At 44.0% G+C, this 18,275-nt stretch overlaps 1 protein-coding gene across 2 annotated transcripts in view; it reads right to left on the minus strand.

Moving 5' to 3' along the window:
- Window positions 1-1,998: 1,998 nt before the first annotated feature.
- The window catches only part of KCNH5 (potassium voltage-gated channel subfamily H member 5), a 172,435-nt gene continuing 156,158 nt past the window's right edge, over window positions 1,999-18,275 (minus strand). The window contains exons 11-12 of one of the 2 annotated variants that reach the window (XR_011324618.1): window positions 9,822-15,910; window positions 1,999-9,774 (exon numbers count right to left, since the gene is read on the minus strand). Coding sequence is in view for 1 of the 2 variants with exons in the window: in XM_069783228.1 (XP_069639329.1) it covers window positions 14,963-15,910 (948 nt within the window). In the remaining variant the exon portion in view is untranslated. Of the gene's footprint in view, window positions 15,911-18,275 lie in introns of both variants that reach the window. The other variant, XM_069783228.1, reaches the window with a different exon arrangement.

The raw sequence follows: 18,275 nt of genomic DNA on the forward strand, positions 1-18,275 counted from the left end.
TTTCTATGCAGCAAACCATCAGAGAATTTCCAACAGTAGAGAACTTGCTCACTCCGTCTTCATTGCTTTGCCTAATCAGAGGTGTAAGATGATCATTTTAGCCTTATTCTCTGCCAAATAGCATCACTGTGTGCAATTAGGAAAAAAACTTCTGTAAGAAGTTGCCTGTAAAGGGTGCACTGATGTGAGGAAGGAGCCAGTCTGAACCAAGCCTCTGTCTCTGCCCTGTGCTCCTGGTCTGTGTTAGCTTACAAACGTTGTTTATAGCTGGATCCTAAATCAGCGGGAGCATCAGCCCTGGGAATAATCTTCAGTGTTGGATGGTGCTTTGATAAAGGGCATGAGCTATGCATGTATGCTAACTTGTTTCCCTGGCTTTCAGGGCTTGTTTAGGTAGAGGTAATATGCACAGGTAAAGCAATCTGCAAAGTGAAACAGGCGCTTTCTCTCCCTCAGGGCCTGGGCAATCGCGGGGACTGATCCTGCACCTCGGCTGGCATCCTTGCCACTTGCAGGGGTACAAGCCCAACCTTGTCTGGGAGGGGTGGGGGGTGGAAGGATTTTGGGATGCTGGTGAGGACCAGTCCCATGGATAATGACAGCAGTTGCCAGCTTGCTCAGGCACAGCTGCGCTACCGCACAAACCAGTGCTGTCAGCCAGTAACAAATTAGCTCCTGCAAATAAATCCACTCTTGCTTCATCCTTCAGTCTCCCTCCATTGTGCCTGGCAGCTCCCTTTCCAGCGTGGCTCCCAGGGCTGGGATGCACAGCCTTGACACAGTCCCAAACGCCCACTTGGAAAAAGCTGCTGCACTGATGCTGCCAGCTTCCTATCTGGCAAAAGCCAACCCTAATTATGAAAGACAAGCAGCACGAATGGTCTCTGCCACTGGGTTTTCAGCAATGGAAATTATGGCCTGTTCTACCAGTGCCTGCCATGAAGGCTTTAAGCCGTCCTCCCTCCTGTGCTGAGCCTGGGGTCTTCTCACTGCAGCTGAGGATGCTGAGAATAAGCGCTCAGCCAGTCAGAAAAAGAAAAGGTCAGCAATGGGTATTTTTCACCATAAATAGAAAACATTTTCTCGCCAGAGAACCTGTCCCTACAGATGGCAACACCTATCTGTGGACAGCTAGATTTGGATGCTTCACCCTCAAACTGAATTAGTTCCACTCTGTCCGTCACAACTGTAATTACCCCTCCACACCCTGATACCATCACTGGCTGGGACAAAGGCTGTAGGATCTGGGTCAAAGCTACTTGAAGGGAATAGAGAAAACTCCACCAATTTCCACGTGCTTTGGTTTCTGAGCTGAAGGAGTTTTGGAGCAATCGTGGTTTCAAGAACACGTTGGCAGTGTTGTGTATATTTATGTCAGAAAAGTCACTGGCACCTTGGCACAGATGATTCTTTGGGGAATGCCACCTGTGATGAAGCTAATGATGTAAGAAGCAAAGGGACGAAATGTAGTAGAAATTATTTAAATTTCCAAGTGAAACACTTCTGCCTCTACCCCACCCTCCCAATCTTCATTTTTCATTTGGAATGTAGTTAACATATGGAATTTTTTTGAAGCAAAGTAAGTTATGCATTCACACCAAATAAAATGGAACATTTTATGAACAAAAGGTTATAAGCAAATACTTACTATCCATTTAGATAAAGTATTCCCTCTTCACCCTGATTTGCCTGGGAGAGGGAATTAGAAGCTACAGAAGTTTTACGGATGAGATACCTGTGCCCAGCTCAGCTTGATTTATTTCCTATTGTCTTCAGGCTAGTGAGGAGGAAGGCCAAGCATTGTTCCTATTGTTCTCTATACAAGCTCTATTCTAACAATAGATTTATGTGTCTCCCCCCTCCCCTAGCCTCCTAAAAATAAGATTATGTTTTGCTCATTAATCTTAAAAAATTGTGTTCTGCTTTGGCCAGGAAAACAAGAGCTATCGCTTTTATGGTGCCAGAGCTCAAGAGAAGTAACAACACAAACACACGAGGTCAATAAAATGCACTTTTTATTCTGTATCAATGAAAATATAGCCACATGTAAATAAAGACGTGTGGAAAAAAAAAATCAACGTTGATCCTCCCTGAAGAAGTACAGTTCATTGTGCTAAAACCCATAATCCTTTGGGTTAGAAACAGTTGTCTGCCAATGCTTTAAAGTGACCCACATTTTCCTTGTTGAATTTTAGCAAACAGAAAAGTGCAACAAGAAGCTTGCTACAGATTAACCAATTTCAATCGACCACACACGGCAACGTCCAAAAGTGACAGGGTAGTCACATTTAACCAAAGCGTTCCCACGCATTCTTCCTCGGCAGTTACACGAGTGGTCAAGGGAGCATCCACTCTGTATGAACCAATGTGTGATTTTCAGTACAAAGATGATCCTTCCTTGATGTAATTCTTGATCGCTTTGCAGATTTCTGATATGGTAGCAGAGGTGCATTCCTTTTATAGCTGTTCAATTTCAAATGCTTTATTTTTTTCTCTAGGTTTTTATAAGCTTCCTGCTGTCAAAATACAGTTCTCAATTGCTTTTGTAGAAATAATCCTGAAAGGCAGAGGCATTTAAAATCCCCCAAATCCTCAGTATATTAACAACAGCAAAAAAGATAGCTGGGCTGTTCAAAAATATTGTCAGTAACATGAATGTCATTTGCATTGGCTAGTGTACAAAGAGCAGCAAGTAGTAACAAAAGAAACATTATCTAAGCAATAACCCTTTCCCCCAATTTCTCCCTTGCAAAAAAGAGTTTTCTCAAAATATTTTTCTTCCCCGCAGTCCAGTGTCTGTGAATCACATACATTCAAAAGTTACTCTGTAGATCAGTTTTTTCCCATATGAGCTTTTAAAACCAGTTGTTTTGCCCAACTTCTCCATGAGGGTTGCACAAACACGATTATACCAGCTGGTGCTTTTTCAGCTAATGGGACACCTTGAAATTTTAAATCAAAACTAAGGACCTCAGGGTAAAAAAAAGGAGGCTTTAAAGCCCATTATGCTTTGCTTGGGAAGAAAGTCCTGCTAATGTTAGTGGAACAATTCCCACAAGCCAGGGATTAGCGCTGCAGGATTGTCCCTGTTAGGTGCTCAGGGGTGCAGAGCGAGACATCGCGGCACAAGTGTGGGTCAGTGAGCGCTGAGCTGGCAATACAAAGCTGCCTGCTCCCAGGGAAAGAAGAAAAAATATGTATATTGGCCGTGCAGCTGCATTTCAGCGGAGAAAAAGAAAGAGAAGGCAGGTTATGCCTAGGATGGGTGCTCAGCACAGACCATGTGGGTACATCACGAGGGCAGGCTGGGGTGGTTTTTTAGATTTAGCCTCTTCTGTGCAGGCTTGTATAGCAGCTCCTGCTCAGTTTAGTTTTCACTTCTCATTTGGGGTGAGGGGGAAAGCCTAAGAAAAAAAGCTTGAAAAACAGTACAACATTTTGACTGTAATGAGGTCCTCAAAGATGACACACTTCATTTAGAAAAATCTCCCCCTGCCACTAATTGTCAGAATACTGTGAGCACGGCGTTACGAGGGTACTTCACCAGACACCACTGGGGAGCTGGGGGTGCACAGACATATAGGCAAGATCATGCCCACCCCTCGTCCCTCTTTCCTCCCAGTATATATTCCCCAGACTTTCCTTCATTTAAGAGACTAGGATGACTAGTTCCTAAAACATAAGTGGGAACACATAAGCATTTCAAAGGGATGAGGAAGGCAGGGGAGGAATCCTAAAACCCATGCCAAAACTCCCATGGCCCTCATGGAGCCAGGACTTCATCCTTCGAAGCCTGGTCTGGGTCTGGGGTGAGGGCTACACCTCATGAAGTCCTACGCAAGCTGCTCCTTCCCTGTGTGATGCTCTGCTCCGCTCCAGCTGCGGATGGACATGAGGAAACACAAACAAAAGCTGAGCACATCAGCCCACGTCCGAATCAGCAATGCTTGGATACAGGGCTGCAGGGCAGGATTCAGAGTCCCACAGTACCTGGTGCACAACCTCCTGTCTTTGTCACTGTGTGTCTCTGCAGTAGCAATAATAACTTTATTTTTAACTGTGCTTCTCCCCAGAGAGAGTTTGCACAGATTATGTACATATCTGGCTTGCACAAGGATATTCTAGACAGTCATGAATTTTGAGCAGTTACTTTGGATGGAAATTACTGACAGTTCAGACACCGAGAATAAGTCATTTGGATTCAAATATGTATTAATTAAAAAGTGCCCTTTCCCTGATCGGTTCAGCTGATTTTTATGGCAATTCACCTTGCTGTCCCAATCTTCAAACACATCCTGTACGTTTCTGCCTGCATTTGGCATGCAGCATTTTGTAGGGCATGAATCTTGGATCCATTTGCATTAGACAAGGGCCTGAAATTAAAATTCTAGTACCCGCAGTTCTCGGTTTTGAGAAAGCTCAGCCCACACTGGAACTCACTGTCCAGGTCCGTCTGTGAGAACTGGGTTAGAGGATAGAGAAATTAATGGAAAGATTTCCACCGAGCTCAATAAGAACATTTACAGAAGATGCACGAAGTCTGAAAATATTTACCTTCAAAACAAAGAACACAATTCAGAAGATCTGCTGAGACCACTTTACTGAATCACTCTGTCACTGGCTGGTATTTAAGCAGGACATTAACAAATCAGCTCTAACTACAATTCCTATCAGCATATTATTTCTCCTGAACACAAATAGCAAAACAGATCATTATGTCATTAAATCTGCTGATACAACATTACTTAATCAATTTTCCCATTTCTACAAGTTGCTAGCCTAATAATCTAGGCAAGAAAAAAAGAAGTCAAGAAGGAGGAAAAGTGAAAGAAAAGACAGAAAGAAAGAGAAAGAGAAAAGAGATAAACCAACAAGGAAGGGAAACACTGCTTTTCATTGTGGAAAATATTCTGCTTCGTATTACGTAGCTTTGAAAACACGCAGAAATTATCACAAGATACAGAACTACACCTGCATGTAAAAGCCCCAGCCGAGTGCTGTATGCATAACAACAGTAAATAGGTATGTAAAGTTTATGAAGCGTATCATGTCCTAATTCATGTGAGAACGGTTTGCAGTACTAATGGGATTTCATTACATAAACTGTGCTGATAAGGCATTGGAGCTTTAGACAGTTAGCAAGTATATTTTTGTTACTGGCATGTTTTCCGGAAAAAAATATGGTGAACCTTTATCTCCACTGCATCCCCACAAGCTGCAGGTTTATTGTGGTGTCCCATGTCCCTTACAGGGCCACAGCTTTCTTAAAGGGCAAATAATCGACAATCAGTGGCAAGCGAGGAAGGGAACAAACCTGTCCTATGAGAAATACTGCAGTACCAGCTTTAGGAGCATCTTTGAATCACTGCGGAACTAGTGGCAGGGGAAATACATTGAGGTTAGTTGTGAAATTTGCCGGTGCTAGTAAAATAGTGCTAACTACTCCATTTGAGGGAACATGTTTTGCATGCAAGTTTTCTGGGAAAGCTGATTAGCCAGTTCTGCACTCCACAGAAACAAGCCTTAGTTCCCCTTGTCTGAGTACAGGGCTTTTATTGGGACAGTTGAAAGGTACATTTACAGTGTTTGCTTTGCACTTTAACGCTAATGAGCTTTTTCACTGGTATCAATAAATTCTCCCGCTCACATGTTTGGCATGCATTGCCAGATAAATCCTTTATTGTCTTTCTGGTAGCTTGCCCAATTCCCACAAGGCAGATTTTTAAAACCCAAATCCTTGCTAGCTACTGCCTCTCCTACTCGATAAATTGAATTTACCACTTGATAGAATTATGCAGTTGGTGGCATTCAGCCCTTCCTTTAAGTCAAAAAAAAAATGTGGCTGGGAATCTACAGAGCATCAACGGGCAGTAGGAAGAGTTGGGAGGTACCATAGCATCCTTGGGCCCACAGTCCTTTTCTAAGAAGAGCCACATCGTGGGAGGACTCTGCAGAACAAAAACCCTTCTGTTACTGATTGCAGGAGAAGGACGTTCACACTGATGTGCTGATGACCCCACAGCAATAAGCTCTGAACATGCAGTGAGTGCAATGGGGTTGCTGGTATTCAAGAGCTCGGTTTAAACTACTAGTGGAGGTGACATTCCAGCTCTGTAATTTTTAAGTACCACCTGACTGAGCTTGTTTGTAATGCCAGGACTCCTAATTATACCTAAAATAAAAAAAAAAAAAAGAAGCCATTGCCAAACAACATTTGATGATACAAGTGAAGAAGGCAGTAATTAATCCTGCAGGGACAACAAAGGACTAATTAGAAGCAGAGCAGAAATTTTGTTTTGCTTTAGAGAAAAAAAAAACTTTTTCCATAAGAGCTCGGGTAAGACACCTAATTTACAAACTGAACTGTGACATCCGACTAATGGTCCTGGCAGCAGCCCTGGATGTAACTGGATTCCCAACTGATCAGCCAGAAAGCACCGTGTACCACACCACTCCTCGCCTGCTTGAAATGAGCCGTGCGTGTCCTCTCCTGCCCCACCAGCTGGAGGAGGTGGACACCAGCACAAAAGGGTTTTTTTCCTAGGAAAACAAAGTGGTGATGGAGAAAAGAGGTGCAACAACTCAGGAAATTCTTCTGAAACCAAGCCTAGGACGGGAAAGCACCTGCGTGTCCTGGCATAGCCCACATGGAAATGTTGAGCAGAGCCCTAAGGTCTGCCTGAGGAAATGAAGAAGACTTTTACTAGCACTACACGGCATCAGTTCAAAGTGCTGCTGGTGGTGAAGTTCACCTAAGGTGTAACCAGAGGAGGAAACCAGAGGAAATGGTCACACATGGCAGATGCTGGACTGAGCATGAAGCTGGTGTCTCACTTGAGTTCCCTTTCTCAAACTGGCTCATTAAAACCCGCAAACTCTCCAATCCCTGCTATTCCATGGAACACTGTACTGTTCAAGATTGTACAAAAGGTCCATAAATAAAATTAAAATGAAGGTTTGTTTAATAACATAGTGCACTGAGAATGGAAGAAGGCTTGCCCTGTTATTCCTGTTTAATTTGGAGACTTGCTGCTAAGCCACAGATTGGAAAGGATTTTTTTGAGTAACCCTGTGAGGCATCATGGATATGGAGGAGGTTACAGAGTCTGGAAAAATGGCTTTTCAGTTAAATCTAATAGGGCCAGGTGTAAACCTTGGAATGTGCCTAGAAAAGCAGGGAATAAGCCTGGGAATGGGGCTGGGGCAGACTCTAGGGATGTGCACGGGCCAGCATGGGCGTACCCAGACCCTTTGGGCAAGCCCAGGCCATTTCAGCAATAGTGTCCACAAACTGACAGTGGCAGGAGCAGGCTGAATCCAGAGGGCTGAGAATCACCTCCAGATCCAGCCACTAACAAGAAACCTACTTGCCACTGCCCTTCACACGTTTTCTATAGCCTTGGATGTGCATGTCTGCCAGTGCAACACTGAAAACCAGCTCAAATGCTATTGATTTTCTGATGGCATTTTCAGACACCGTAATCACCTTTCACTGGGCCAGGGAAGAGGTTGGAAGAGGGAGTGGGTGTTGCTAATGCATCCATATTAGCCCACTGTTTCCAGAAACTGCATGGTCACTGAGACATTTTTTTCAGTGTTTGGCTTCAAGTGTGGATGTTAGCTGATGCCCAGTGACGGGCTTCATTTATTTATATGCCATAGTTTCAGAATATGCCAAATTTCTCTGGTGTCTGCTTGATAAGTATCAGCTCTTAGAAATATTCATTATCTTGAAAGTTGGCACCACATTCCTCAGTATGGTATTTAAATTGAAAACCAGAAAATAACGGAACATAACTAAGAACCTTCAAATTTTACCTGCTCTCTATTTGTGCTATTAAAATGTACAGAATCACCGGATGATAAAACAACATAGCTTGGACGGGACCTTTTGGAAATCATTTGGTCCAACCCCCCTGCTTAAAGCAGGGCCAGCTTCAAATATAGAGTCCAAACACCGATGCTACACAGTTTGGATACTATATGCCCCCTTCCAACAGGTCTTTGGCAAGCTGGAAGAGCTTTGGCTCTCCTGAAGCCCACATTTTCCCCTAAGGGCATCTATATTTGAGTATCCTCTAATGGCCTTTCCCTGTTCCGCAGCTGTCACCCCAGAAAGAGCTGCCAGACTCATCCTTAAATGCCACCTGAAGGAAAGAGGAGCCTGTCAACTTCCAAATAAATAAATTAGGAAGATGCAAACAGCCACTACGCAGAGACTAGTAAGTATTGACTTCAGTGGAACATTGTCACCATTTTTGGACACTATTCTTTACACTCTTTCCTCTCCCTCTCCCCCCTCTCCTCCCACTGCACAGCACAGAGCCAGGGCTCTGCTGTAGCCTGGGCAATCGCCTGGCAGTTGGTCACTCTCTGTCTACCTTGGAAGTTCTTCACTACAGTTTTCCCCTGTTGGATGTTTCCGAGCCTTGGGTTCTTTCCACTGCATGCCACAGCTCAGCGATAAAACTCCTAACATCCTCAAGACCTCAGAGCAGTCAAAGATCCCAAATAGGTGGTGGTCTTTTACTGTCCCAAAATTGACTGGCGATTCCCTGCGGTGCCTTGGCGTTGCGCATCATGATGAAGAGCATCTCAACTGCTACATACCTGTGAAAATGGGGGTCCCTGGACTATCCTGCCATGGCATTGGGGTAAAAAGTTAAAAACCTGATCACCACAGGCCAAGAACTGAGCATCTGAGTGTCTTTATGGAGCTCTCATTAGCAGTTTAGGAGCTGAACACTTTGTTTCTGGCTGCAGGCTGAGACATTTCAGCGTTCCCTGTACTGTTAGTCACACCTATATGAAAGTTCTTCTGTGCTGGGAAGATGGTAAGTAGTCCCTTTAGGAGGCATCTTTTTATACAAACGAGATCAGGCTGGAAGCTTGAGTTATGGGTTGCATTCACTTCATTTACCCTCCAGCAGTCTACAAATAAAGTGTCTAATCTAAAGTCATTACTCTACAGTAAATGATGAGAGACTGGCACCTCCACAGCACGATTTATCCCACCTGTCCAAAACACCTGTCTTAAACGGGCCAGATCTGAGTCCCCATTCCAAATAGGCAGGTATATATGCATATGGTGTGTTGATATATCCTTTGCAGGCAGGCAGGCAGAAATATACTCTGCCAATTGCTCGTTCTGAACTGAATCTGCTCTGAGCCAGATAACATACACTCATGCCACTGGCAGGGGAGGATGGGGGGGGGACGACTGAGCCCAACCTAATATAAAATCCTTTTTATAGGGCTTTTAATTAAGGCTAATTGATGTATTTGTGGCAGACAGCCAAATACTGAGTTGGTGCACACCAATAGTCTCAGACTATGGGCCAAGCAAACTTACATCTCCAAGCAGAAAATAATGAAGAAATGTACTTATCTGCTTTATAGACAATGGATAAAAAGGTTGTGAGAATATTGTCCCAGATGCCTGGTTCCACCTGCCTTGCATCAGGAGGCTGATTAACATATGAAAAATTAATATGATTTATTTATCATGGCCTGGTCAAGCCCTTTTTGAATGATTCTATCATTTGAATATTCAAAATCAATATGTGCCTTCTTGTCCCACTGTGCAACACAAGGTCAATTTTCTGTATGACTAAATGCACCCTCAGTAAGGATGATTTTATTTTGTTTGTCATTTGTTAGATATCACGAAGCTGATCTTTGCACAATATTCTTTATGTCAGTAGGAAAATTTGCTGCTTTTCTGCCAGAAATAATGTGGACTTCTTGTCTGTTTTAGGTCCATTCAGCACTTTGCTTTAAGAATTTATTTAATTTTGAAATGCACTGTAATGTACTAAAACCAACAAAACACGTAGAGATCATGTTATCAGTTTGTACCAAAAAATAAAGGGAAAGTTATAAAAAATATTTGCAGATGTGGAAATCTAGCTGGATCAAACTTTTCCTCTCTGTAGGCTACATGGGAAAGTGCTGCTTTGGCAGCACAGACATACGTGAAGGACTGGGGCCATCCAGGAAAAATGACAGCGTCGACTTTTCTATTTCCTTCCTTAAATTCCCTGAAGGATAGCAGTGCAGATCCAGAAGTGCCAAGAAAAATGCAAACTATTGCTGTTTAGTGCTCACAGCTCTCACTGCAGCTCAGGATGGGAGAGTCACAGAGCCTGGGCTGCCACGGAGACATGCCTTTCTCCAAAGGAATCTCACTTCTCAAACTCTCTCTAACAAGTATGTTAGCAGCAAGACTACAAAGCAGTATAGATCCTATAGACATGAAGATATGTGTTAACACAGGAGCTTCTGGTACAAAAAAAGAACTGAAAAAAAGCCTTTAGATGCAGCCTATTAAAAACAACAGTAACAAAACCTGTTAAAACCCTCTTCTGTAGGAAAATGGTATTTGAACGCTTTTTTTAAAAAACAGGTATCACTTTGATGCCACCTCACTTAGGAAAAAAATATTTATTTTAACAAACAATCTGTCCAATTCTGACATCCAAAAGATAGGTTTGGGTTTTCTAAATGCTCAAAATCCAAGTAAAAAAGTGTCAATTCATTATAATATATCCCTCTACCTCCTCGCTCCCAAATTCCATATTAAACCTTTGGCCCTTTATTTTCCCTTCCAGTTCAGGACATCTTTTTCCCCCAAAAGCCTCCAAGCTATTTCATGAGCACAACATCTGTTTTCTGACCCATGCAAACGATGACGTCTGTATAATGGTCTCAGTTACTTCCAGAGCGACTGCTCACGGCTTGCAAATAGCACAACGTTATTTCTGCAGCTGCCAGTTCTCTAAAATTGTCCTGGGATCCAAAATACACTTTAAGGTCCAATACGATCATCAGATTCAACCTTCAGTTCACACCTGTGTAACAGAGTTGCTTTCCATGTGGTGGTAAATGCAGACTGAATTTGAATCTAGCAATGAGCCCAAACTTTGGTGCCAGCAGCATCCAGTCCCTATAGTTGTGCTACTTCTGCAGAAGAGGGAAAAGAACAAATGGGCAAAGCTTAACTTTGTCACTTCCAGAGTCAGCTCTGCTCTAACCCCTGTCCCCTGGCAAAGACAGAAAGATGGAAAAAAGGATTTACAAATACAAACTCATTAGAACTGAATCTTCACTACAACAATTAATTTTTTTAGTTATTATCCTGAAGTGCTCTTCTATCTCGTATATGTAACGTTACACAAAAAAGCTATTAAAGGTACTCTAGTTCATTTGCTTTGGAAAGTGTTTACTTTTCTGTACACGTTTGATTTCTATTCCAAAGTCCACAAAGATAAAATCCACTTCTGTGCAGGTAAAATGCTTTGAACACACAAAGCACAAGGTAAGTGCTAAGAACGCTGTTACCAGCACACAGCAGGAACATCCGTACGGGTATACAGCTCTTAAAGGGAAGGGAGCATGCAGCCGAGAGCTCCCTCCACGCAGCACGTAGCTGCTTGTGCACCGGCTTAGGTGGAAGAGACACGTTTGTGTCCTTATTGCACTTATGACTATAGGTGGTTGCTTTCAGTCAAGCCTGAACTACAGGACCATGACTCATGCTTCTTTAACAGAAAAGGAATGCCCCGGTCGGCAGCACGCTCGATCACATCATGCACAACTGCTAGGGGACAGGAACCAGTGCCCAGGTAACAGCTCCATGAAACAACACGTAATGCTCCCATCATGAAACTGCAAAGGCAAAGTGCTTCAGAATTGTACAAGCCAAATTTTCAGAGCAATAGCCACCAGAGTCAATCCTGCAAATTGGGCCTCCGGCTGCACCCCCAGCACACAAGACCTGGGATAGCCCATCTGCAGGCTGCGTTTATCGTGTTTGCAAGACACCCATTGCGCTACTACCTCCTGCAAAGTACAAGCTGGTTCCACTGAACTTGCAATGGACAATAGTGGAATATCAGAGTCAAAGCAGCACTAGAAATGGACCTGGAAACACCGTATTTGTTTCATGAACTTGGTATTTTAGACTATATATAGCTTTTAGCCACTACACATTTTAACCAGTTGTGTAATAGACATTCTGGGCTCAAATAATTTTCAAGGTCAGATTAATCCTGTTACATGTTCTCTCACTGTAAAGTGGCACAATGTTACACCTGACTTGCAAGATAAACCTAAATAGAGATCCCTTTGCATGCCATGCAGTTCTAACTAGAATTAGTATCAGTTACAAAGAAAAGAAGTCCTTCACAAAGGCAGAGGAATGCCATTAAGGCTAAAGCTTTCTAACGAAGTCACCCCCATTACCCTGCTGGCTCTTCTGCAGCATCGCATCGTGGCAGATTCATGCATTCGAGGAACTTTACCAAAATCTGGCCCCCAGACAGCCTCCGTGACTCAGCTATTCACTGGGCAGCTCTGGGCAGTTGCTGTGTCTGTCTTAACCAGCAATCCGAGTCAGACAAGAACATTCAACTCTTCAAAGCTTGGCACTTAAACTGTACGCACAAGGTCTGTACATACTCCAGGAGCCTGAAGCAACCCTGTAACTCCCTAACCCTATAACCACCCAATTAACTACCCAAGTCCCAGGGTAGGATTTAGAGTAGGACCGTGAAGCTCCTGCTGTTTTGCAAGTGCAGTTTGTCCTTGAAGACCAAAGCATGGTAGCAGAGTTACAGACTTACACTTCTGTCAGAACAACAGCTGCAAAATACAACTGAAAGTTTTGACAGTGGCAACTGCAGCTGTGGAAAACTATAAGGAGCAGGCAGCCTAACCACCAGGCTTTTGGGAAGAGCTGTCCCTTTTGGTGGCTTTTTAGTCTTCCTTTTTTTTTTTTCCCTATAACTTCCTAAAGAAAGGAACTGAAGAAGGGGCAGAAACCAGACAGAAAGGAACAGCAAATGAGAAAGACCATCATCTCCCAAAAAGCCTCCAGGAACTGACACAACAGAAGCAATGACTTCTTCGGCTTTCTTATGAACTTTTGGGAATTCAGGGGTTTGGATTTCACTGTAGAAGATATGTTCACCCTAAGATGCAGTTTCCTAATTGCCACTACTGTAAATGATGGTTTGGTTTGGTTTGGTTTTTTAAGTTTTTCAGGAAGCAATTTAGTTTAGTTTAGTTTCCTAATGTTAAGTAACGGTTCTGGTATTGGTGTCTGGTAAAGGTGCCCACTAATTACAAACATGTCTTTTATTTACCTGATTCGTAGTGATGCCTTGTGGTACACATATGTTTTACTCCAGGCACTTTTGAAAACATGGGATCTTGATGCAAGAGGCCATTTAAGCGTGAAGGGGAAATCCTTCTGTGAAGGAGCCATTGCACTCTGCTGGGCTGGCCTCAAGCTGTACCGGTTAACAGCTCTGAACCTGCGATGGCCATTTCTGCTGTGCATCACATGTACCTGGATTCAGAACCAGTGCAAACAGAGAGGCAAAAAACCCCACCACACTCAGGTGCAGACCCAGGCAGAGTCCAAAACCTCAGCTCCAAACAGGAGAACAAGCAGGATCCAGTGCAAGAGCCTGCCCTGCTGCAGCCCTGCGAAGCCAGGAGTGCCGCGTGGAGGGCGATGCTCGAGCCGAGGAGGTGGAGACGGGCTCTGAGCATGATTCAAGACTGGGAGATGCTGATGGGAGCCAACTAAGAGGAGGGTCAGAGCGTCTGACACAGACCTAAGGGACTTCGTACGTGTGACGACTGGCTGTGCGGGCACTGCAAGCCTGCTCTTGAAGCGTGCCTCCCCTCCGTGCACTGAAACCTTCCACAAGGCCAAGGCAAGGGCAAGCGGGCAGCACCCTAGGGAGGACTTCATCTCCCCAACACACCCACCACTCTCCTAGCCAAACTTTGTCGTCCAGGTACCTTGGACTAAAGGGAATTTTGCCCTGACTGGTTATTTTCTCTCTTTCTCAAAGGCAGTTGCAGACTGAGAAGCGTCCTCAGAAAAGAGAGTGGAGGGGGATTAACTGCAGCTTTTTAACTTCAGGCTTTCAAACCTGCTCACATGGCTCCCGAGGAGCTGAAATACGATTGTTCTCTCCCTTGCTCAGACCTCGTGCAAAGTCTTTCTGCTAGGGGCAATGGGGGGGACAGCGGGAGAGCAACCTCAACCCTGCAAAAATGGGACATCCTAATGAAGATACTGACAGATCCGGACACCATCGCTGAGTGCTGCAGAGAGAATCTACATAATGTTACTCTAACAGTTCAGTAAAAATGGCATCAGTAAAAGGAGGTTTTCAAGAAAGAAGTTACCCCCAAACACTCAGGGAGTGCAGCTGAGACAGTTTCTGTTAGTTTCATTTTGTTACATAAATCACCATTATTATTTCTTACTTACGATGTTAAAAGAGCAGGAGGATACTTGAAATAAAAGGCTGTGCATGCACAATACCCACACAAATAAATTCCAGTGATCCACCCCAGCACCAGACACGGTGCCCTTCCCTGGCCACTGAACTGAGCCCTCCCTTTAGGAGAAGTAGGGGAATTTATCACCAAATATACAGTATATTGTAATGGAATGATACCAGGAAACAATACTAACTGGAGTCTGAACGTGTCCTCTACGTCATGTTAATCTACTGCTTAACTCGGCAGAAAAGACAGTGAGGAAATAAAAGCTCAATTCACCCAGCCTGAGATCAAAACTGTCATGGCAATATTGGCAGGTTAGACCCTGATTCTTTAAATAGTACATTGCCTTTGTTAAACAAAAGTCATTCTTTTATTACATAATAGAGATTATAAATAAATGTAAAGTGTGCATGCAGTCAACTGCATATTATACAAGCAATATCTATGTTAATAATTGTTTTCTTTGGCAGGCCAGAATCCAGCTGGACATGCAATATTTACATATCAAAATCCTTGGTGTGTTCAAGTCATATTGGATGCAAGTGAAAATATATATGTATATATATTTACCGTATACATACACACATATATATGTATAAAGGTATATATACACCTCTGCATATATACTGTATACATATATACACATAGGTATATGCTAAAAGTGGATTTCATCTTTTTCTGATTCAGGTGATGCAGGCCTTGAAACACTAAAAATATCCTGACAGGGTATCTGGGGGGGCCGCTGGGGTGATAAATGAGACTTGGGGGAAGAGATCTGGGGTACGTTCTTTTCAGACAATATTTTTAAAATTTCTGCCACCTGTTTCTCAAGGGCAGCCATCCTACTGCTTAGCAGCTGGATATCTTCTTTGAGTTCGTGCTTGACTTCCTGCAGCGTGGTTTGTAAGGCCTGCTCAGGAATAGGGTAGAAAGGGTGCCGAGCATCAGCCTGAATGGGGCTGTGCTCCAGAGGGCTGCGAGTCTCACCGGCTTTATCCAAGCGAAGGTCACTTTTTGTTATTCCACTGTCACAAGAGTCTGTTTTCCTCAGTGGGTTTTTATTTACACCGTTCTCCGAGTCATTGCACTTGGGGTCGTCAGACAGCAACCCCATGGACTCAGCCTTCGTGACGTTGTTCCAGTCCTCCTTCTTCTCTTCGTGAGTCCCCATCGTGTTCTTCAGTCGCAGCCACCCTTTCCCATTCCCGTTTTTCATCCGCATGGGACTGTTTACTTTGAGACATTTTTGGTCCCCGTTTCCATTTGGCTTGAGCTCCATCGCATCCCTGTTGTTCTGCTTCACGGCCTCACTGGTTTTCATGTAAGCCAGGGACGTCTGGATGGGGGTGATCTGAGACACGGTGACCACGCTGGTGCCTGTGATGGAGGCCCCGTTCTGCACGCTCCGGCTTTCCACCTGAAGCTGGTTCCTCTCCGGGTCGATGTGGGTTGAGCCTTGATTACGCATCTCCTTTTGCTGTTTGAATTTCTGGAAGAGTTTCCGCACAGGGTGGTCCACAGGGATGCTCAGCGTCACCTCGTTCTTCTGGCGCAGGCGCTCCTCTTCTTCCTTCTTGACATCGCTGATCTTCCGGAAGATGATCTATGGGGGATAAATCCACAACAGAGTCAGCACCCAAAGGACATCGCATATGGTGAACATTACTGGGAGATGGGGAAACAGTATTGAGGGAACAGCCATTTCTCCTTCCTTTCTATCTTAATTTCTTGTAGTGAATTTAAATGGAGCTGATCACAACATAGTAACCTCAGATATATGCCACTGCATAGATAGGGTACATATATATACACAGAGACACACACTTTCTTAAAAGTGTAGATTAAAAATGGGTTTCACCTTTATTTTTGATGCAGAAGATGGAGCCCTGAAGAACTACAAATATCCCGACACCAAGAGAAGGAAAGAAACTGAATAAAGAGAAGAAAGAAAGCGAGCAAGAACCCAAATACTGTGATACCTACCTACCCATTACACACGCTCATACCTGTTCCATCACTATCTTTAGTACAGACCAAAAGGAAACAGTAATTCAGTAGAGACTACACAGCTCTAAGTTTAATTCAACATACATACCCTTCCAGAGACTGGAAAATCCAAATGTGTTCAATACTTTCTAGCTTTGCTTATTGCTAGTTTTGTAGGAGTGGCTGGAGGGTGCAATTAGGTTCTCCGTGTGCCACGCCGTGTGGTTTCCCACAGCAGCACAAGCGTTTCCTGGAGAGTTTATATGTCTAATATGTGTGGGTGTACTGGGAGCACCATGCAGAAGCACCATAACAGGGTTTGTGATTATAAAACCCAGCAATATCCACTGTTTCGTGATGCCGTGCTATTTAATGCTGCAGTTATTTCACCCTGCAGCATTTCTCAGGCCCCTGAGAAAAAGGAATCTGAGCCTCAAGCTGTGGAAGAATCCACAGAGTAAAAACCTTTCTGTTGATTTTATGCATGTTACTCATATGAAATTTTTTAAATTTTTTTTTTTTGAGGTTCAACCAGTTTTCTTGAATGCAGGACTGAGGCAGTATAAGGAAGCTCTGGTTCTCTGGATGATGATACTAAAATGAAAAGCAGCACGGGATTAAGTGCAAATATGGACTGTGTAGGGATAGTGTTGGTAAGAAGAGTAAAAGAAAGCCCCTGCAATACACAAACAAAACTCTGTGACAGTCAGATGTAGGTTTTGAAGTATCCATTTGAGTATCCATATTTCAATATCTATTTACTTTTTATAAAAAGGCTTCTCACACCTGTCCGTATTTGCAAAGAAATAGTTGCTTTCAAGTTTCACATCTTCAGAAGTCAGCAGAAGAGTGCCACGACGGCTACAGCTCCTTCCCCGTATGAATCTGGGATGAGCTGGACTTCAAAGCTTCGTTAGAGAGCTTTCAAATGCAGTAAATATATCCTTGCGTGCTGCTGATAGATGCAGCTGCTTATAATAATTTGGAAAGTTAACATGTTTATTAGAAGCCCAGTTTAAAAAAAAAAAAAACAAAAACAAGAGAGAAACATGGAAGATACTTTCATCTGGCTCTTCTGACCTAGATGCAGCGACACATGCACTCATTTGGAAGCTCTCCTTCATTAGCGCCTACCCTCATGGAGCAACTCTCTCTCTCTCAGAGAAGCCACTGGGGACAGCAAATACATGCAAGAGAAGTTGCCCTTGATTCAAAAGTAAGTAATTGCATTTAATTGAAGCCACACTCTCTAAATGAAGATTCGGGAGGTGGGTTGTGTTGTTTTGTTTGTGCCTTTCTTTCCCTGGAGGGCAGCGTGGCACCTCTGGCAGATGATGGCATGCTGAAAGCAACCAGTTGCCAGGATGTGTCCCCAGGCCGTGTCTCAGAGAAGATGGCTGGTTCCTCCACTGATCTCCCTCTCCTGCTGTGCTGCTTTGCCCCGTGTTGCACCAGGCCAGAGTGGCTGGAACCCTGAAAACATCTGGGGTGGGGAAAACATCCTCTACCCAACGTTTCCCTGCTCTCTGGCCATGACCCTACTTCACAGCTTGAGCACCCCCCCGTCCCCCTGCCAGCTTCTGCCTGGCGGGTGGTTGGAGGCAGCCGGGGATGCTGCAAGGCAGGCAGCTGCCTGCGGTCCGGCAGGGGCTCACAGCGGTCCTGTGTCCGGCGCAGCACTGAATGCGCCATTGGGAGAGGCACGAGGTAACTTGGACAACTTCTGTCCTGCCACCTGTTCATAAAGACCAGAACGACAACAACAAAGACCGCAGCACCAGTTTTTGATTTCTCTCCGAACGCTTGCACTTCACTGAAAACTACCCTCGGCTCCCTTTTCCCCCAGTCTACTCTTGTTCTTTCATTTCTCCCTTTCTCCTCTCAGTTCAAAGCTTCACCAGCCAGAGGTTATCTCCCTGCACAGAATATAATTACCTGTGACTTCTGCAGAAGAAAAGCAAGGACTTCACGAATTTGACACT

Source organism: Haliaeetus albicilla, chromosome 5 (genome assembly GCF_947461875.1).
Source record: "Haliaeetus albicilla chromosome 5, bHalAlb1.1, whole genome shotgun sequence".
NCBI lineage: Eukaryota > Metazoa > Chordata > Aves > Accipitriformes > Accipitridae > Haliaeetus > Haliaeetus albicilla.